Source organism: Molossus molossus, unplaced genomic scaffold (assembly GCF_014108415.1).
Source record: "Molossus molossus isolate mMolMol1 unplaced genomic scaffold, mMolMol1.p scaffold_m16_p_2, whole genome shotgun sequence".
Taxonomy (NCBI): Eukaryota; Metazoa; Chordata; class Mammalia; order Chiroptera; family Molossidae; genus Molossus; species Molossus molossus.
The window spans coordinates 88,372,356-88,394,857 of record NW_023425355.1 but is presented as its reverse complement, the minus strand read 5'-3'; the positions used below and the strand labels follow the sequence as shown (position 1 = coordinate 88,394,857).

The 22,502-nt window shown below is 38.7% G+C and overlaps 1 protein-coding gene across 1 annotated transcript in view; it reads right to left on the bottom strand.

Annotated features, from left to right (window-relative positions):
* Positions 1-22,502, bottom strand: part of MTM1 (myotubularin 1) — a 153,619-nt gene that overhangs the window by 14,784 nt on the left and 116,333 nt on the right. The window contains exons 9-13 of the mRNA XM_036271174.1: positions 11,996-12,184; positions 4,725-4,910; positions 2,234-2,440; positions 1,115-1,207; positions 384-497 (exon numbers count right to left, since the gene is read on the bottom strand). Of these exons, the coding sequence (XP_036127067.1) occupies positions 384-497; positions 1,115-1,207; positions 2,234-2,440; positions 4,725-4,910; positions 11,996-12,184 (789 nt within the window). The remainder of the gene's footprint in view (positions 1-383; positions 498-1,114; positions 1,208-2,233; positions 2,441-4,724; positions 4,911-11,995; positions 12,185-22,502) is intronic.

Sequence of the window (22,502 nt, the reverse complement as noted above, 5' to 3'; positions counted from 1 at the left end):
TGGTTTTCTCAAACTAAGTTATTTACCACTAATCTAATAGCTTTCCAGCTTCCAAAGGTTTGCTGCTATGTATCCTTTCTCATTTTTCCTGTTCTTATGGGTTTATGCCTTTAAAAAATTACCTTTCCTGACATTTTTATGGTTTTTTGGGGAGGGAAAACTTGCATATCTATAAAGTTACTCCTACTCCCTGAAGACAAAGTCAATGTCTTACCCCTGCAGTAAATACTAGACACTCAACAAATCTTGGTTGAACTGAAAACATCCAAGCTTGGGGTAAAAAAATGAGAAATTTTGCATCTACCATAAATCAAGTTATCATATCTTTGTATTTCATGGCACACTAGACACATGTAACTAAATAGATTAGCATTTTCACTCACCTGTCTTTCTCGAGCGGATTCACAGTTGTATAAGAAAGTACCAAACCGGCAACTATACAGATGATCCAAAATTGTCATCAAAAATCGTTCATTGAATTCAAAAGCTGTAGGGAACTAGACAAAACAAACAAGCAAACAAAGCATGAAAACTTGGGTTGACCTTTTATAGAACTGAAAAGAGGTGCATAAACTTTACTACACTGTGCCTTCCAGGAAGGATAGCAGAGACTGCAATCGTCATATGCCCCTTTCTCATTTGTTGGTGCTTTAAAGAGGACTAAAGAGTTTAAGTAAGGGTCAAATAAAGGAATTAAGAGAAAAACAAGCTGATTTTCTGGGTTCACTTGAGTGTACAGGGCATACCAGATAGTTTAATTGTTTAAGGTATTATAAGTTATCAGACATGTCTACATACAAATGCCAGTATAAAATGGATGGAAAAGATATAATTGGTATTGTGAATTCCATTGCTCCTTCATTGGTAGAGTTAATAAAGCTAAATACTGAATTTTTAAAACTTTATTATGGAAAATCCCAGACATATAAATAGTAGTGAGGATAATGAAGGGAAATCCATATACCCGTTATCCAGCTTCAACAATTATTTAGACATGACCAAACTGGTTACAGCTCTTATTTTTGTCCTGTATTATTGGGGGGCAAATACCATATAGTATATAAAAATATTTAAATATTAAGTTGAATGTATTTTTATCCTATATATCCCTTACCTGTTTTGACATTTGCCATACACAATCAATAAACTGGAGAAAAATAGGAGATCGGTCAGCATCTGCATGGTTTTTATCACCATGACCTATTCTCTGAAATAAATTAATGAAGATTAATTTATAGATACAAAACTGATAAAGCACAATAATTCACAAAATGTGATGATACAACTCAGCAAGCTGTCTTCCAAATGCCAAGTCTCTCAGAGTATAAACAGTATATATTTCCTTGGCAATATAAAAAATAATATAAGGGTTTGAAATAATGAAAACTAAGTATATAAACTTTCATAAAATACCAATAAAAATTGGCAAAGCATCATCATATGTGAGTGTTACAACTATTTCATCTGACTGGAATTTGTCCAAGTCCTGGGCAGCTGCAGGTAGACTGCACTGGATTATACTGCAGAGTATGTTACCACTGGCTAAGGGACCAGTCCTAAAGTTTCAGGACTTGAAACCATACAATAAATGGTGTGATTATTATAATAAAAGTAAGTTCTTTCACTCTTAAAAATAAGACAAAAACTTCACCACTTATTCATTTTCTAAACAATGATTATTTTTACTTAAAACTGTTATTTTTATTACTTATGAAATCTGGATGAAGAATAAAAGGCTACATAGCAGTGTTTCTGACTATTATCTGGGGAGCTTGTGAAAAATACTTATTCAAAGTATGTCTAGAAACAAGACCTGGAAATAGGAATTTTAATACATGCTCTCAATTTTAAAAATGTACATCAGAGAAAAATGACAAAAGCCTTAACTGAAAGTCTAGCATTTCTATGAAATATATTTGCCTGTAATAGCTATAATAATAGTTGAAAAACAATTGTCTATCTTCCGTCTTTTCCGCAATTCCAATTTAAACATCTCCATGCAGACTCTTTGTGTTACTTTCAAATGAAACTGTAAATAGTGCAGATGGATAAACATGTCTCCTAAAGAGACTTTCTAGCCCAAGGCATTTCTCATTTTCAAGCCTGTAAAGTGTTGTTTATTATACACCTCAGATTTTCTTTTTAAAAGCGACTATATGGTTTAACAACTAGTTTTTAAATGCCAAATGACAGTGGTCTTACATTTTAAAAATCAGCTTTATTGATTACTTACAGATGCAAATTTATGTCCAAAGCTTATCCATTCTTTTTGTACCAATATTTCAAACCCTTCAATGCTCCGATAGAAGCTGTCCAACATCAGCATGGCCAAGGATGTCAGCTGGGCGGTCCTGTCCCATCCATCACTGCAGTGCACAAGCACAGAGCTCTTCCCTGAAGAAACTTTGTCTGCTACTTGAATGGCTCCCGTCAAAATAAGCTGGCAAAGAAACATATGCAAGTCAGTAGGAAGCTACAAGGTACCACTTCAATCTGAAATGATAGTTTTTAACCCTAGAAAAAATCCTGTTTTAAAATACTATTAATGTCTAGAACAGAAAGAGTCCTGAAAATGGAAAACCAGGAGCTGCAGAATTTGTTCTTCTTCTACAGAAACTGCAACCAAATGCAACTAGGTATTAAAACAAACAAACACACACATACAGTCAAATTGCATTTCAAACCCCTATTCACATATGTGACTGTCTTAGTCTGCTGGGGCTGTCATAATAAAATACCACAAACTGGAGGCTTAAACAACAGACATTATTATCTCCCAGTTCTGAAGGCTGGATGTCCAAGATCAAGCAGTCAATAGGGTCATGGTCCCTCTGAAGGTTCCAGGGAACAAACCATTCCAGGCCTGTCTTCTAGCTTCTGTTTGTTCCTTGAATTGTGGCAGCTTAATTCCAATCTTCAGATGGTGTTCTCCCTGTGCATGTGTCTGTGTGTCCAAACTGCCCCTTTTCATAAGGACTTTAGTCTTACCGGATTAGGGGCCCATGCTACTCCAGTATTACCTCATCTTATCTAATCACATCTGCAATGACCTGAGTCCCAAATAAGGTCATACTCTGAGGTATTACAGGTCAGGACTTCAACATATGAATTTTGGGGGGAACACAATTCAACTGATAACAGTGATCATAGTAGAAAAATCACTGGCCCAACAGGTGCAATATAGACCTTGATGCAAAGGTAATCACATTTTAGCATATACTTGATCCAGTTTCCTATTATTGACATATAACAGTATGGTATTTTTGTCACAACTAATAACCAAATGTTGATACATTAAAATGTTAATAAACTGATTAACTTATTTTTAATAAAGTCCATACTTTATTCAGATTTCCTTAATTTTTTTTTTTATCCTCACTCAAGGACATTTTTGCATTTATCTTCAGATAGAATGGGGAAGAGAGAGAGAGAGAAACATTGATGTGAGAGAGACACATCAAGTGGTTGCCACCCACATGATCCCAACCAGGGCCAGGGACAAACTGCAACCAAGGTACATGCTCTTAGCGAAAACCGAATCCGGGACTCTCTGGTCTGTGGGCCTACTCTCTAACCACTGAGTCAAACTGGCCAAGGCTGATATTCTTACTTTTTACCTAACATTATTTTTGTGTTCCAGGATAACACATTAGATTTAGTTGTCATAAGTAATATTTTTGCAATTAATTTTTGAGGATAATAATTTGAGAAAAAAATAAAAAGTTAAATAAAATATGATCCCTGACCAGCTGATGGATTGAGTATCGTCCCATGAACTGAGAAGTCCCAGTTTGATCCCAGGTCAGGGCACATGCCGGAGTTGCAGGCTTGATCCCCAGTGAGGGGTGTGCAGGAGGCAGCCAATCAATGTTTCTCTCTCACATAGACGCTTCTATCTCTCTCCCTTCCCCCTTCTCTAAAAAAAATCAATATAACATATTTTTTAGAAATACGATTCCTATTGAGTTGGAAAATAAAATTTCACTAGAAAACAATCTAAATAACCCACCTATTTATACTAGGCATTTTCTTTGTTTATAGAACTAAACAGCAGCTTCTAAAATTGTTAGTTCCCTGAGATAGCTTCAATTATTTTTAAAAATATGTTTTTATTGATTTTTTAGAGAGAGGGGAAGGGAAAGAGATAGAAACATAAATGTCAGACAGATACATGGATTAGCTGCTGCCAGCAACCTGGGCATGTGCCCTGACTGGTAATCAAACCAGGACCTCTCAGTCCTTGGGATGACACTCAATTCACTGAGCCACACTGGCCAGGCAGTACTTTTACTCTTAAAAGAGTGGAGGTGTTTGATGCCTTTATCCAGATGAAGGATTGAATATAATAAAAACACACATTTTATTCTTTAAAATTAGTCAGTTTGAGATTGGTTTCAATACACTCTCTCTCTAGGCCCTTGAGGGTCATGGCAAGTATTGGTTGATAATAAACTGGCTATTCCTAAATAAACCTGTGTGAAAGACTCAACTACTTACCACTGACAAGATGGAAAATGGTATCTCGAAAGATGCTAAAAATATTCTGGAGGTGATGTTGTGAAGACTTTAATTTAGGTAAGCAAATAATAAGAAAATACAAAACTGTCAAATGCAGAACCTTATAATAAAAACATTTCATCTCTCAATGGTCAATATTTTTCAATTTAAGGATTAAAAATTCCTGTTTCACTAAACAATTACTGATTTTCTTAAAACATACTTGCCTTGATATGTTCTAACCAATGAGTTGACTCCAAACTGGACAACCAATGAGATTCTTCCACATTAGGATAAACAATGTCTTTGATTTTTTTTAAAGATTCCCGCATAACATGAATGTTATGAATGTCTAAGAAGAAAAGTTCGGTGTTATGATATGCATCATCACTTTCATATCCTCCTCCTGTTGCCTAAGAAACAAGATGTATACACACAATCAGTTGCATTTTTTATTTCTTTTTAAAAATAATTTATTTGAATTACAGTTTATATTCAATAATATTTTACATTAATTTCAAGTATATAGCACAGTGGTTAGACAATCATACTTTACAGAGTGTTCCCCTCAATATTTCTAGTACCCACCTAGCGCCATACATAGTTATTACAATATTATTGACTATATTCCCTATGTTGTACTTTACATCTCCATGACTATTTTGTAAATACTAATTTGTACTACTTAACCCCTTCACTTTTCACACAGTTCCTCCACTATCCCTTCCCTCTGACAATCATCAGTCTGTTCTCTGTATCTATGAGTCAGTTTCAATTTTGTTTGTTTATTTTGCTCATTAGATTCCATATATAAGTGAAATCATATGGTATTTGTCTTTCTCTGACTGACATATCACTTAGCATAATACCCTCTATGCCCATCCATGCTGTCACTAATGGTAGAATTTTGTTCTATGTTATGTCTGAGTTATATTCCTTTGCATTTATGTACCACTACTTTTTTATCCACTCGTATTGATGGATAGTTGGGTTAATTTTATATCTTGGTGACTGTAAACAGCACTGCAATGAACATTGGAGTGCATGTATTCCTTTGAATTAGTGCTTTGGGCTTCTTCAAATATATACCCAGAAGTGCAATTGCTGAGTAATGATGCAGTTCCATTTTTAATTTTTTGAGAAAACTCCACACTGCTTTCCATAGTGGCTGCACCAATCTACATTCCCACCAACAGTGCCCAAGTTTTCCATTTTCTCCACATCCTAGTCAACACTTGTTGTTTGTTGATTTATTGATGATAGCCATTTTGGCAGGTATAAGGTGATATCTCATTGTGATTTTAATTTGCATTTCTCTAGTAATTAGTAACACTGAGCATCTTTTCATATGTCTATTAGCCTCTTTGGAGAAATGTCTATTCAGGTCCTCTATTTTTTTTTAATGGGATTGTTTTTTGTTGTTGAGTTATATGAGTTTTTTTAATAAATTTTGTATATTAACCCCTTATCAGATTGTATCTTTGGTAAATATCTTCTCCCATTCAGTAGGCTGTCTTTTCCTTTTGTTGATGGTTTCCTTTGCTATGCAAACCTTTTTAGTTTGATGTAGTCTCATTTGTTTATTTTTTCTTTTGTTTCTCTTGTCTGAAGAGATATATCAGAACAATATTGCTCTGAGAAATGTCAGAGACTTTGTGTTTTCTATTTCATCAGTAACTTACACAAATATTTGAAGTTATTTGGTCTCCAAATCTCAACCCCAATCCTTGCAAGTTAGATACAATGACTGATGGGACTTGAGTTTCTATCCCACACTAAACCTCAACAATATTAGTCACACTTTGAACATGAAAAAGGATGGCAGGCTGGCAATTTTGAGAGGATGTGTATTTGTGAGAAAAAAAATCATTTTCAAAATGTTCTAGAATTACTAGCTCTGCTAGATCTGGAAAGGCGAGAACAGGTTCTGAATGGTCCTTGTACTCTATCAGTTTTATAACAGTACTCTTCAGGGGAAGGCACTGACTTTGTAATATTGCTCACATGGGACATATGGGCTTAAGGAAAAAAAAAACAGACTTTGGAGTTAGACTCAGATTGATTGCTCAGCTTTAGCCCTTTCTTGCTGTGTGATCTGGGGAAAGGCACTTAACCTCTCTGAGCTTCAATGTCCTCTCCTGTAGAATAGAGGATAATACAACCTAGGTCTCACAGGATTAAAAGAAGCCATAGTCTATAACAGCTAACACTAGTCACTGTTTAATGAGCCCCATGATGTCCCAGATACCATGATTCTTGTTTAACATAATTTTATTTAACTCTTAGAGCAATGGTACAAGTTAGGTATTACCATTCCCATTTTGCAAATCAAAAGAAATGCTATTTAGCTATCCCAAAGTCACATAGGTAATCAGTAGAGTTTAAGTCATCTAACTTCAATACCTGAACCTTTTCTAGTGCACCATGACTGTCTGTCTGCTATGCAAACATCAAGGACAGAGCACTGCACATAGTGGGCCCTTAAAGCACAAAAAGTGCCAAGAGGAGATAAGACAAGAATGTGAATTCTGTAGTTTTGGGGTGTAATTCTCTGTAGATATCTATTAAATCCATTTGGTCTAGTGCTTCATTTAGACTCTCTGTTTCCTTGCTAATTTTTTGCCTAGAGGATCTATCCAGTGCTGTCAACGGGGTGTTGAAGTCCCCTGCTATGATTGTATTGTTGTCGATTTCTCCTTGGAAGTCCTCCAGAAGATTTTTAATATATTTTGGTGCTCCTATATTGGGTGCATATATGTTTATCAAGGTTATATCTTCCTGTTGGATCGATTCTTTCAATATTATGTAGTGGCCATCTTTGTCTCTAGTTATGGTCTTCATTTTGAAATCTATTTGATCAGATATGAGAATTGCTACCCCAGCTTTTTTTGCTTTCCATTTGCTTGGAAAATTTTTTTCCATCCCTTCACTTTCAACCTATGTGAGTCTTTTGATGTGAGGTGGGTCTCTTGTAAACATATAGATGAGTCATGCTTTTTTATCCAATCAGCTACTCTGTGTCTTTTTATGGGAGCATTCAATCCATTTACATTTAATTATTGATATGTACTTATTGATATGTACTTATTTATTGCCATTTTTGTTTAGTGTGGTTCTATTTTTCTTCCCATTTCTACTGCTAATTACAGCAGTCAATTTATCATTTCTTGCAGTGCTGGTTTGGTGCTAATGTATTCCCTTAGCCTTTTTTTGTCTGGGAAGCTCTGTATTTGACCTTCTATTTTGAATGATAACCTTGCTGGGTAGAGTAGTCTTGGATTCAGATTCTTGTTTTTCATGACCTTGATTACTTCATGCCATTCCTTTCTGGCCTGTAGTGTTTCTTGTGAGAAGTCAGCTGAGAGCTTTATGGGGTTTCCTTTGTAGGTATCCTGTTGCTTCTCTCTTGCTGCTTTTAGGATTCTCTTTGTCTTTAATCTGTGGCATTTAAATTACTATGTGTCTTGGTGTGGGCCTGTTTGGGTTCTTCTTACTTGGGACTCTCTGTGATTCTTGAACTTGAATGCCTTCTTCCTTCACCAAATTAGGGAAGTTTTCTGTCACTATTTTTTTTTAATATATTCTCTATCCCTTGCTCATTTTCTTCTTCTTCAGGGACTCCTATGATGCGAATATTATTAGGTTTCCAGTTGTCCCACAGTTCTCTTAAGCTGTCTTCCTGTTTTTTAATAGTTTTTTCCTCTTGGTTTTCTGATTGGTTGATTTTTTCTACCCTGTCTTCTAATTCACTGATCCGGTCCTCAGCTTCCTCTACTCTGCTTTTCAAACCTTCCAATGTGTTTTTCATTTCTGATATGTCATTTTTTATCTCTTCTTGATGGTTTTTAATTTCCAATTGGCTTATTTTCAGTGTCTCTATGTCCTTACTCATGCTGTTCAGCTTCCTCAAGATCATGGCTCTGAATTCTAGCTCTGTTAACATGCCTAATTGCTCCACATTGATCTCATCTTCAGTGGAGGTCTCTTGTTCTTTCATTTGGCTTCTGCTTCTGTATTTCACCATTTTGGCTATCACTGTGGGCTTTGGAGCCTGTCAAGTTTTCCCTGTGGGTGTTGGTGTTCTGCTGCTTGTGGCTCCCTCTCCTGTGTTTAGAAGAGCGAGGGAGGACCCACGTTAAACACCACTGTCAAGTGTTACTTTCCTGGTTAAAGTTGCCAGCCCAGGAAAGGTACTGTCATCCTCTAGCTTTTTGCCTGGTGGCTAGCAGTCTAGGTTACTTGATGAGTTTTGGGTTGTCAGTTGATTGAAAAACTCCCTCAGGTGTTCAGCACAAGGGGATTTCCCGAGGGTGGGGCAGATGCTGGTTGTTAATGACCTTCAATTAGCACTTCAATGGCCCACAGGGTGGGGTTGGATCTCCGAGGGAGGGGCTGCTGCCTCTCCCCAGAGCCCTGGGAAGGAGCAATGTGGCCACCGTCCTGAGTGGCTGCACTCAGCAAAAGCTCTGAGCGCCCTCCAGATCCCGAGTGTCCCGACACAATTCCAGTCCAGTCTGCCCTCCCTCTGCTGGAGCCCAAGGTGAGTGGCTGTGGCTTTTTTAGCCTCTGTCCCGGCTGCGCTGTGGAGCCGCCTGGGAGTGTAACCAGAGGGCGCTGCTCCCAGCTGAGGCTGTTGCTGAGCTGCTGACCGTGGGCTCCCAGCCCCTGTCTCGCGCCTTCGCAAGCCTACCGGGATGGAGTCAGTGTCCCTCGTTATATGGTCCTCGCAAGCTGCTTTTCTGTTGCTTTTTCCCATCAATTTGTCTGTGTTATAGTTGTAATTCCAGTTTGGTTCTGGGAGATGGTCTGTGTAGCTTCCGTTCACTCCGCCATTTTTTCTCTCCCAATTTGATGTTTTTAAAAAGTAATTAGCTAGCTCTGGCCGGTATTTCCCAGTGGTTAGAGCATCGGCCCACACACTGAAGGGCAGGGGGTTCGATTGCTAGTCAAGGACATGTACTTGGGATGCAGGTTTGATCCCTGACCCCAGTCAGAGCCTATGTGGAAAGCAACCACTTGATGTCTCTCTCACAATGATGTTTCTCTCTCGCCCCTTCCCACCCTTGTACTCTCTGTAAAAATCAATGGAAAAAATATCCTCTAGTGAGGATTAACATCAACAAAAACTTATTAGCTAATGGATAAATAGACAAATGGGCCATCATCCTCTCTTCTTGGTTATTCATGCCTCAGAGAACGACACCTGGTAGCTCTGATTAGAGGTAATGACAGGTATTCTTATACACAGTCACATTTGTATACCACAGACACAGGGCCTAGGAGGAAATGACAAGCCTATGTTTTGCTAGTTCTGCATGCCTATAATGCAACACATGTCACCTTCCCATAGAAAACTTGCTTGTCTGCACATGTAGTTTTTAAATAGTGACTTTCAAAAAGTTTCATAAATAACTGAAGATGATATACAAAAAAAATTAAAGAAAAAATATTCTTATTACTCATTGCCAAAATTTCTGGCAAAAACAGACGTTAATATAGTTCCACTTTAAGTCATCACAGTGCACTGTCAAAAAAATTAAAGTAGTTTGAGGCTGGATCTTATTCATCCCTGGGTTTCGTTTGCTTGTTTAATTTAAAACTGTGTAATATTGCTTGTTATATCTGGGGTTGTGAATATCTGAACATCCACAAGGGAAAAACAATTAATTCCAAAGAGAACAAAAGTCAGAAGGGTAAAATCATTAGTCAGGCATAGACTGAGTTCTCAAAAGTGCAAATTCTCCATCTCTGGTTAGTTTTGAAATATTCTTTTCAGTTTCCTTCTGTTCAATACCAAAAAACAACCCAGATTGCCTAGTATGCTGACATAAAAGTCCAAAGGCCTGTTGCTATGGATATAGATGACTAGGTAAGAGACATAGCCAAGGAAGAAGGGGGATCTGAGCAAGCCTTTTATAAGGGGGTGTGGAGATCCTTAAAGCCTAGATTTTTTTTCCTTAATTTTTTCATTCCCCTTATTCCTATGGGGACTAGAAACATAGGCATATTGCCTGATTGTTAAAAAGGCATTCAAGAATTCTACTGCTATAACAATGAGCTTTATATGATATATATTTTAATATTTTAAAATATTATTGCTAAATACCTCATTTTAATGTTATATTTATTTCAGGCTAAATGTATACATAGAAATATTGCATTTTCTACATGTATTCAAGTCTGAATTCTAGGAAAAGAAATATATAAAGTTCAAGATAATCCAAGAAGACATTACTATTTAGACTTAATTTCCTAAATATTTTATGTATAATTCTTAATTTACTTAATAATTAGACTTCCTGATTACTTTACATATAATTTCAAGATCATTTTCATTCCCTAAACACAAACCACCTGTAGTAACGAATATCTGTTCCAAGAGAATGCAAGGGGCAGAGAGCCCCCCACTCCCGCCATGAGTCAGTGTGTAAGATGCACAACCATGTAAATGGAGACCCCATCACACAGCTTTTCACACACACATGTGTAGACAGATGCTATAGGCCCCACTAAGGAAGCTGCTGCAACTGTCTGAGCTGCTCAAGAATTTGTTTTGCTTTCAGGTTCTTGTCTTGTGCTCTGAATAATTGAAGATAACAGATAAATGACCTCAGGAGAAGCAAAGTATTCAAGATGATGAAATTGAAGCTACAGCTGACGAGAAACAAGAACTCTCAAAGGTGGAATGGGGATAAGCAATACAGGGCAGGCCCACTGTGAGCACTTTTGATGGCTGACAATAATGGGAGAAGGAAAACAACAAAACAGAAAGGAAAAATTGAATGGTAAAAGCATAGCACAATCTGGGGCCATTTAGTGTAGGTGCAAACAGCCTAACACATTGCAACAGCCTCCAAAGAGGTCCTGAAGGCAACACTATGTAGTCACTGATGTTCACGGTGATGATCCCAGTCAACTTCAGGAATACTTGACATTTTCTTCTTAAGAAGGCCATGAAGACAACTGAGACAGATTTCTTTGAAAATAGTAACATTGTGTGTGTGTGATTATAAACTTCATATACCTGATACATAGATCTACTAATTCCTTGATTATTTTACATAAATGAGAATACACACTGATGAATATAATGAAGAGATGTTTTGATAAATCTACAAATTTGAGATTTTAACAATTATACCTTCCCACAGCTCCTCACAGATGCCTCAATAGTGTAGACACCGAAAATGACCATCAACAGCCTAAACAGCTCCAAGGAGATTCTAACCTTTGCCTTCTGACCAAAACCTAAGTTCATTACAGTTCTAGACTTGCCTAATTTAAGGAAAGAATGTTTTCATTTCATTTTAACATAGTCGTCTTTTAAGATAAGTTTATGATTAAAACTTTCTACCACAGTGAACTAGTTTTCTTATTTAAGCTAAGTTTGACTATTAATTTAAGCCCACACATTGACATGATCTGGATAAACCATTCATGTGAAATACCATATGCTGTATATAAGATAAGTTTCTTTCATGTCATTACATATACTCACCTTGTTGGCTACTGCATTTACATTGGGTCTTGCATCATAAATTGTGAGTTTAGAAATTTGTCTATTAGTCTCCCTGATGACGTCGAGATATTTTTCATCATCTTTATTTCGTTTACCACTCATACCGACGAGAGGTTGACTGCAACGCACAATGACTGTCTTGTTTTCTGGATGAATCCATGATAACACCTATAGACAGTACAGAAATTTAAGCTATGAAAATAAACCTCAAAACAACAGAAATTCTAAAAATAAAGCACTAATGATCATGACAAACTTAATCTGTTTTTGCTGAAATGAAATACTTATTTACCTATGATTTCACTGTGTGTGCCCAGAAACACACATTTAACAATGTCTCTATTAAGAGACAATTAGTATAGGAAATTCTAAAATCGCTATGAAATGCACTGGAAGATGGAGGCGGGAAGGACCTGAGGGACGGTGAGTGTGTGAGAGAGTAAGCGAGTGTGTGAGAGACTGAGTGGACGTGAAGGTGGACAACCAAACCCGAGCAGTGCAGAGCCACAAAGCAGAAACTTCCTATGCTGTAGACAGGAGCAGCTGGCTACCACGGTAAGTGGCCCTTCAGGGTGCTTCTCCCTGTGTCACGGGAGGTCCCACCATTTTGGAAGATTCTGGGTAGACCCTGGGAGTAGGCAGTGGGAGCAACTAGGGCAAAGCAACCTGAGCCCACCAGCACACCTGGCACCATCAAACCAGTGGACACTCTGTGTCAAAACAGACCTGTGCACATTAGTGGAGCTCCCAAGTTGCCTGTCGCGGAAACCTCAGAAAGTCAGGAGCCCAGCACCATCCCCCATAGTAGCAGCCCTATCAGTGTCCAGATATACACCCAGCAACAGAGGCTGGGGAGCAGACATCCATCCCCAGGCAACAAAAGCACAGACCAGCAGCTGAGACCCATCCCCCAAAGCTACAGCAAAAGCTGAGCAGGAGTGAGCCCCACTGAGCAGCAGCACTCCCCAGCCTCCAGGAGAAGGATTTGGGGCTCCACAAAGGCCTGTGCGGTCCAGTAGCTTAAAAGAGCAGTGGGAAGCAGGAGCCCCAGAGATTGGTGCAATCCAGCAGCCCGCCCTCTGGAACTGCAGGATGTTGGGGCACCAGAGAGGCCTGTGTGACCCAGCAAGGAGTGTGTCATCCAGTTACATGCAGGACCTGCGGGGTGCTGAAGCACCAGAGAGGCCTGCGCTACCCAGCAGGGACTGTGCCATCCACTTACCCACAGGACATGCAGGGTGCAGGGGCACCAGGAAGACCTATGCTACCCAGCTACGCACAAGATAGGCATAGAGGATGCGAAAATGGAGGCGGAGTGAATAGAAGCTACTCCGACAATCTCCCAGGACCAAATGGGAATTACAACTAAAATAGAGACAAATCCTCAGAAAAAAGCAACAGAAAAGCAGCAGGACAAGACCATATAACCAAGGACACTGGTAGGATCGGCAGAGACACGACAGGGCGGCGGGTTGGAAGCCCATGGACAGCAGCAGTCTTAGCTGTGAGCACTGCCCTTGGGGAATACAGACCAAGCCCGCTCCACAGCCCAGAGAGCCAGGACAGAGCACTAAAATAGCCACAGCCAATCAACTGGGGGCTACAGCAGAGAGAGGGCAGTCTGGACTGGAACTCTGTGGTATTGGAGGGCACTCAGAGTTTTTGCTGAGTTGTAGTCACAAAGGACGGTGGCCAGTGTGCACCTTCCCAGAGCTGTGGGGAAAAGCAGCAACCCCCATACTCAGAGATTCAGCCTTTCTCAGGTGAGGAAAAGAAATGCAAATTGAGGCTCATTAATAAATCAGCATCTATCCCATCCTCTGGAAATCCTCTTATGCAGAAAACCAGGCCTATATTCCAAGGCACTGAGTAACTGAGACTACTAGCCACCATGAAAAAGGTAGAAGATAACTGAACCTTTCCTAGACTTGCAAATCTATCCAGAAAATTAAGACTTGACAATGGTGTTTAACGTAGACCCATCCAGGCTCATCCAAACCCAGAAGAGGGAGCCACAAACAGCAGAACACCAACACCCACCAGGTAAATTTGGCAGATTCCAAAACCCACTGAGATAGCCAAGATGGTGAAACAAAGAAACAAATCCCAAATGAAAGAACAAGACAACTCTATCAAAGATGAGATCAATGAAATGCAGTTAACAAAATTATCAGAGGTAGAGCTCAGAGCAATGATCTTGAGGAAGCTCAACAGTATGAGTAAGGACATCAGCACCATGAGTAAAGATATAGAAATATTGAAAACCAACCAAGTGGAAATGAGAATGACATAGCAGAAATAAAGAACACATTGGAAGAACTAACCAGAAGAGTAAAGGAAGCTGAGGACCGAATCAGTGATTTAGAAGACAGGGGAGAAAAAAAATCAACCAATCAGAAAACCAAAAGGAAAAAACAATTAAAAAACAGGAAGACAGCTTAAGAGAACTGTGGGACAACTGGCAGCATAGTAACATTCGCATCATAGGAGTCCCTGAAGAGGAATAAAATGGGTAAGGGTTAGAAAATATATTTGAAGAAATTGTGACAGAAAATATTCTGAACCCGGTGAAGGAAGAAGGCATTCAAGATCAAGAAGCACAGAGAGGCCCAAGTAAGAAGAACCCAAACAGGCCCACAGCAAGACACATAGTAATTAAAATGCAGGGGGAATTGAAAATGGCGGCGGAGTGACGGAAGCTACACAGACCGTCTCCCAGAAACAAACTGGAATTACAACTATAACACAGACAAATCAACGGGAAATACCAACAGAAAAGCAGCTTGGAGGACCATATAACGAGGGACACTGACTCGATCCTGGTAGGCTTGCGAAGGCGCGAGACAGGGACTGGGAGCCCACGGTCTGCAGCTCGGAAGTGGCCTTAGCTGGAGCCGCGCCCTCGGGTTACACTCCCAGGCGGCTCCACAACGCAGAGCCGGGACAGAGGCTGAAACAGCTACAGCCACTCACCTTGGGCTCCAGCAGAGGGAGGGCAGACTGGACTGGAGCTGTGTTGGGACACTTGGGATCAGGAGGGCGCTCAGAGCTTTGGCTGAGTGCAGCCACTCAGGACGGTGGCCACATTGCTCCTTCCCAAGGCTCTGGGGAGAGGCAGCAGCCCCTCCCTCGGAGATCCAACCCCACCCTGTGGGCCATTGAAGTGCTAATTGAGGCTCACTAACAACCAGCATCTGCCCCACCCTCGGGAAATCCCCTTGTGCTAAGCACCTGAGGGAGCTTTTCAATCAACTGACAACCCAAAACTCATCAAGTAACCTAGACTGCTAGCCCCCAGGCAAAAAGCTAGAGGATAACAGTACCTTTCCCGGGCTGGCAACTTTAACCAGGAAAGTAAGACTTGACAGTGGTGTTCAACGTGGGTCCTCCCTCGCTCATCTAAACACAGGAGAGGGAGCCACAAACAGCAGAATACCAACACCCACAGGGAAAACTTGACAGGCTCCAAAGCCCACAGTGATAGCCAAAATGGTGAAACACAGAAACAGAAGCCAAATGAAAGAGCAAGACACCTCCACCGAAGATGAGATCAATGTGGAGCAATTAGGCATGTTAACAGAGATAGAATTCAGAGCCATGAACTTGAGGAAGCTGAACAGCATGAGTAAGGACATAGAGACACTGAAAATAAGCCAATTGCAAATTAAAAACCATCAAGAAGAGATAAAAAATGACATATCAGAAATGAAAAACACATTGGAAGGTTTAAAAAGCAGAGTAGAGGAAGCTGAGGACAGGATCAGTGAATTAGAAGACAGGGTAGAAAAAAAATCAACCAATCAGAAAACCAAGAGGAAAAAACTATTAAAAAACAGGAAGACAGCTTAAGAGAACTATGGGACAACTGGAAACGTAATAATATTTGCATATAGGAGTCCCCGAAGAAGAAGAAAATGAGCAAGGGATAGAGAATATATTCAAAAAAATAGTGAGAGAAAACTTCCCTAATTTGGTGAAGGAAGACGGCATTCAAGTTCAAGAATCACAGAGAGTCCCAAGTAAGAAGAACCCAAACAGGCCCACACCAAGACACATAGTAATTTAAATGCCACAGATTAAAGACAAAGAGAATCCTAAAAGCAGCAAAAGATAAGCAACAGGTTACCTACAAAGGGAACCCCATAAGGCTCTCAGCTGACTTCTCACAAGAAACACTACAGGCCAGAAGAGAATGGCATGAAGTAATCAAGGTCATGAAAAACAAGAATCTGAATCCAAGACTACTCTACTCAGCAAGGCTATCATTCAAAATAGAAGATCAAATAAAGAGCTTCCCGGACAAAAAAAGGATAAGGGAATACATTAGCATCAAACCAGCACTGCAAGAAATGTTAAAAGGACTGCTGTAATTAGCAGTAGAAATGGGAAGAAAAATAGAACCACACTAAACAAAAATGGCAATAAATAAGTACATATCAATAATCACCTTAAATGTAAATGGATTGAATACTCCCATAAAAAGACACAGAGTAGCTGATTGGATAAAAAAGCATGACTCATCTATATGTTGTTTACAAGAGACCCACCTCTCAACAAAAGACTCACATAGGTTGAAAGTGAAGGGATGGAAAAAAAATTTCCAAGCAAATGGAAAGCAAAAAAAAAGCAGGGGTAGCAATTCTCATATCTGATAAAATAGATTTCAAAATGAAGACCATAACTAGAGACAAAGACAGCCACTACATAATATTGAAAGGATCGATCCAACAGGAAGATATAACCTTGATAAACATATATGCACCCAATATAGGAGCACCAAAATATATTAAAAATCTTCTGGAGGACTACCAAGGAGAAATCGACAACAATACAATCATAGCAGGGGACTTCAACACCCCGTTGACAGCACTGGATAGATCCTCTAGGCAAAAAATTAGCAAGGAAACAGAGAGTCTAAATGAAGCACTAGACCAAATGGATTTAATAGATATCTACAGAGAATTACACCCCAAAACTACAGAATATACATTCTTCTCAAGTGCACATGGGACATTCTCAAAGATAGACCACATGATAGGACACAAATTAAATCTCTACAAGTTCAAGAAGATTGAAATCATATCAAGCATATTCTCAGATCACAATGGCATGAAATTAGAAATCAATTGCAACAAGAACATGCAAAGACATTTCAACACATGGAGGCTAAATAGCATGTTATTAAACAATGAATGGGTCACCGAGGAGATCAAGGAAAAAATTAAAAACTTCCTGGAAACCAATGAAAATGAACACACAACAACACAAAATCTATGGGATGCAGCAAAAGCAGTTCTGAGAGGGAAGTTCATAGCACTACAGGCCTAGCTCAAAAAACAAGAACAATCTTTAATAGACTGTCTAACCTCACAACTTAAGAATTAGAAAGCAAACAAAAAGAAAACCCCAGAGCAAGTAGAAGGAAGGAAATAGTAAAGATCAGAGCAGAAATAAATGACATAGAGACCAAAAAAACAATTCAAAGGATCAATGAAACAAAGAGCTGGTTTTTCGAAAAGATAAACAAGATTGATGGACCCTTAGCTAGAGTCACCAAGAAACAAAGAGAGAGAACTCAAATACAGAAAATCAGAAATGAAAGAGGAGAAGTAACAACCAACACCACAGAAATACAAAAGATCATTAACAACTACTATAAACAACTATATGGCAACGAATTCGACAATCTATGCGAAATGGACAAATTTCTGGAAACACACAGTCTCCCAAAACTATTCCCGGAAGAGACAGAAAACTTGAGCAGACCAATAACAACTAAGGAAATTGAAGAGGTAATCAAGACTCTCCCAGCAAACAAAAGCCCAGGCCCAGATGGCTTCACGGGGGAGTTTTACCGAACATTCAAAAAAGAACTAACACCCATTCTCCTCAAACTATTTCAAAAAATTCAAGAAGAAGGAAGACTTCCAAACACGTTCTATGAGGCCAGCATAATTCTAATTCCAAAACCAGAAAAAGACACTACGAAGAAAGAATACTACAGGCCAATATCCCTGATGAACATAGACGCCAAAATCCTGAACAAAATATTAGCAAATCGGATCCAGAAATACATCAAAAAAATTATTCACCATGTCCAAGTGGGATTCATTCCAGGGATGCAAGGCTGGGACAATATTCGCAAATCAATAAACGTGATACACCACATAAACAAAATGAAGAATAAAAACCACATGATCATATCAATAGAGGCTGAAAAAGCATTCGACAAAATCCAGCATCCATTTCTGATAAAAACGCTCAGCAATGTAGGAATAGAGGGAACATATCTCGACATAATAAAGGCCATATATGAAAGACCTACAGCCAACATCATACTCAATGGACAGAAACTAAAAACATTTCCATTAAGAACAGGAACAAGACAGGGATGTCCACTTTTGCCACTCTTATTTAACATTGTACTGGAAGTCTTAGCCACAGCAATCAGACATGAAGAAAAAATAAAAGGGATCCAAATTGGAAAGGAGGAAGTGAAACTGTCATTATTTGCAGATGACATGATATTATACATAGAAAACCCTAAAGACTACATCAAAAATCTACTAGACTTAATAAATGAATTTGGCAAAGTAGCAGGATACAAAATTAACGTCAAGAAATCGACGGCATTCTTGTACACCAATGATGAACTCACAGAAAGAGAAACTGAAAAAACAATCCCATTTACCATCGCGCCAAAAAAATTACGATACCTAGGAATAAACTTAACCAAAGAAGTAAAGGACCTATTTGCAGAAAACTATAGGTCATTGAAAAAAGAAATAGAGGAAGATATAAAAAAGTGGAAGCACATACCCTGTTCATGGATTGGAAGAATTAACATCATTAAAATGTCCATACTACCCAAAGCAATCTATAGATTCAATGCAATCCCCATCAAAATACCAACGACATATTTCATAGAACTAGAACAAATACTTCAAAAGTTCATATGGAACTAAAAAAGACCCCGAATAGCCACAGCAATCTTGAAAAAAAAAGAACAAAGTAGGTGGGATCACAATACCAGATATCAGGTTATACTACAAAGCGACTGTAACCAAAACAGCCTGGTAATGGCACAAGAACAGGCATATAGACCAGTGGAACAGAACTGAAAACCCAGAAATGGAGCCAAGGCAATACGCTCAATTAACATTTGACAAAGGTGGCAAGAGCATACAGTGCAGTAAAGACAGCCTGTTTAATGAATGGTGTTGGGAAAATTGGACAGCTACATGCAAAAAAATGAAACTAGACCATCAACTTACACCATACACAAAAATAAACTCAAAATGGATAAAAGACTTAAATGTGACCCGTGAATCCATAAAAATTCTAGAAGAAAATGTGGCAACAAAATTTAGGACATCATACGGAGCAGAATTTTCACTGATACATCACCTAAGGCAACAGAAATAAAGGAGAAAATGAACACATGGGACTACATCAAACTAAAAAGCTTCTGCACAGCAAAAGAAACAATCATCAAAATGGAAAAGCAACCCACTGTATGGGAGAACATCATTGCCAATGATGTATCAGATAAGGGGTTAATTTCCAATATATACAGAGTGCTCCTACAACTCAACAAAAGGACGAGAAAGAACCCAACTAAAAAATGGGCAGAGGACCTGAATAGACACCTCTCCAAACAGGACATACAAATGGCCAAAAGACATATGAAGAAATGCTCAACATGACTAATCATCAGAGAGATGGAAATTAAAACAACAATGAGGTATCACCTCACACCTGTCAGAATGGCCGCCATCAACAAATCATCAAACAACAAGTGTTGGCGAAGGTGTGGAGAAAAGGGGACTCTAATACACTGCTGGTGAGAATGCAGACTGTTGCAGCCGCTATGGAAAACAATATGGTGCTACCTCAAAAAATTAAAAATTGAACTTCCATTTGACCCAGTGTTCCCACTGCTGGGAATATACCCTAAGAAGCCTGAAACACCAATCAGGAAGAATATATGTACCCCCATGTTCATAGCAGCACTATTTACAATAGCTAAGATCTGGAAACAGCCCAAGTGTCTACCAGTAGACGAATGGATAAAAAAGCTGTGGTACATATATACAATGGAGTACTATGCAGTGGTAAGAAAGAAAGATCTCTTATCCTTTGAGACGACATGGAGGGACCTGGAAAGTATTATCCTAAGTGAAAGAAGGCAAGCAAAAAAGACAAATTCCTCATGATCTCACTTATATACGGAATATAATTAACATAACAGCCTGAGGAATACAGTAGACCCAGAAACATGGAAGTAGGGCACAGACTGACATCCCTCAGAAGAGGGGATGGGGGGGTGGGGGGGGTGGGAAGAGATAAACCACAGAACTTATATGCATGTATGCATGACCAATGGACATGGAGAAGTAAACCAGGGATGGGGCGGAGGTGGGGTGGTGTGTGGGGTGCCCATGGGGTAAAATGGTAAAATATCTGTAACAAAAAAATAAATAAAAAATTCATAAAAAAAAAAAAATTAAAATGCAAAAAATTAAAGACAAAGATAGACTCCTAAAGGCAGCAAGAGATAAGCAACAGGTTACTTAAAAAGGAAACCCCATAAGGCTCTCAGCTGACTTCTCAATAGAAACACTACAGGCCAGAAGGGAGTGGCATGAAGTAATCAAGGTCATGAAAATCAAAGATCTGAATCCAAGACGACTCTATATTGCAAGGCTATCATTCAAAATAGAAGGTCAAATAAAGAACTTTCCAGACAAAATAAGGCTAAGGGTATATATTAACAGCAAAGCAGCACTGCAAAATATGCTAAAAGGACTGCTGTAACTAGTGAAGAAATAGAAAGAAAAATGTAACCACACTAAAGGAAAATGGCAATAAATAAGTACATATCAATTATCACCTTAAATGTGAATGCTTTGAATGCTCCGATAAAAACACACGGAGTAGCTGACTGGATAAGAAAGCATGACTCACATATATGTTGTTTACAAGAAATCCAACCCACAACAAAAGACACATATAGGTTGAAAGTGAAGGGATGAAAAAAAAATCTTTCAAGCAAATGGAAAGGAAAAAAAAGCTGGGGTTGCAATACTCATATCTGATAAAATAGATTTCAAAATGAAGGCCATAACTAGAGACAGTGTAGGCCACACTACAAAATATTGAAAGGATCTATCCAACAGAAAGATATAACCTTGGTAAACATATACGCAACCAATTTAGGAGCACCAACATATATTAGAAGTCTATAGGAGGACTTATAATGAGAAATCAACAGCAATACAATCATAGCAGGGAACTTCAATACCCCGCTGACTTCACTGGATAGATCTTCTTGACAAAAAATTAACAAAGAAACACAGACTCTTAGTGAAGCACTATATCAAATGGATTTAATAGATATCTACAGAGAATTACATCCCCTAAACACAGAATTCACATTCTCCTCAAGTGCACATGGGACATTCTCAAAGATAGACCACATGTTAGGGCACAAACTAAGTCTCTACAAGTTCAAGAAGACTGAAATCATATCAAGCATCTTCTCAGATCACAATCGCATGCAACTAGAAATCAATTACAACAAGAACATGCCAAGACATTTGAAAACATGAAGGGTAAACAGCATGTTATTGAACAATGATGAGTTACCATGGAGATCAAGGAAGATATTAAAAACTTCCAGACAACCAATGAAAATGAACACACAACAACACAAAATCTATGGGATGCAGCGAAAGCAGTTATGAGAGGGAAGTTCATAGCACTTCATGCCAACCTCAAGAAGCAAGAAAAGTTTCTAATAGACTACCTAATATCACAACTTAAAGAACTAGAAAGGAAACAAAAAGAAAACACCAGAGCAAGTAGAAGAAAGGAAATAGTAAAGATCAGAGCAGAAATAAATGATATGGAGACCAAAAAAACAATTCAAAGGATCAATGAAACAAAGAGCTGGTTCTTTGAAAAGATAAACAAGATTGAAGGACCCTTAGCTAGACTCACCGAGAAACAAAGAGAGAGAACCCAAATACACAAAATCAGCAATGAAATAGGAGAAATAATAACTGACAACACAGATAAAATGAATTTTAAAAAAATATTATGAATAATTATACGGCAACAAATTAGACAATATAAGAGAAATGTGTGAATTTCTAGAAACACACAGTCTCCCAAAACTGAACTGCGAAGAGATATGAAACTTGAACAGACCAATAACAACAACAGAAATTGAAGACGTAATCAAGACTCTCCCAGGAAACAAAAGCCCAGGCCTGGAAAGCTTCATGGGGGAATGTTATCGAACATTCAAAGAAGAACTAACACCCATTGTCCTCAAACTATTTCAAAAAATTCAAGAAGAAGGAAGACTTCCAAACACGCTTTATGAGGCCAGCATAATTCTAATTCCAAAACCATAAAAAGACACTAAAAAAAAAGAAAACTATGGACCAATATCCCTGATGAAGATAGATGCCAATATCCT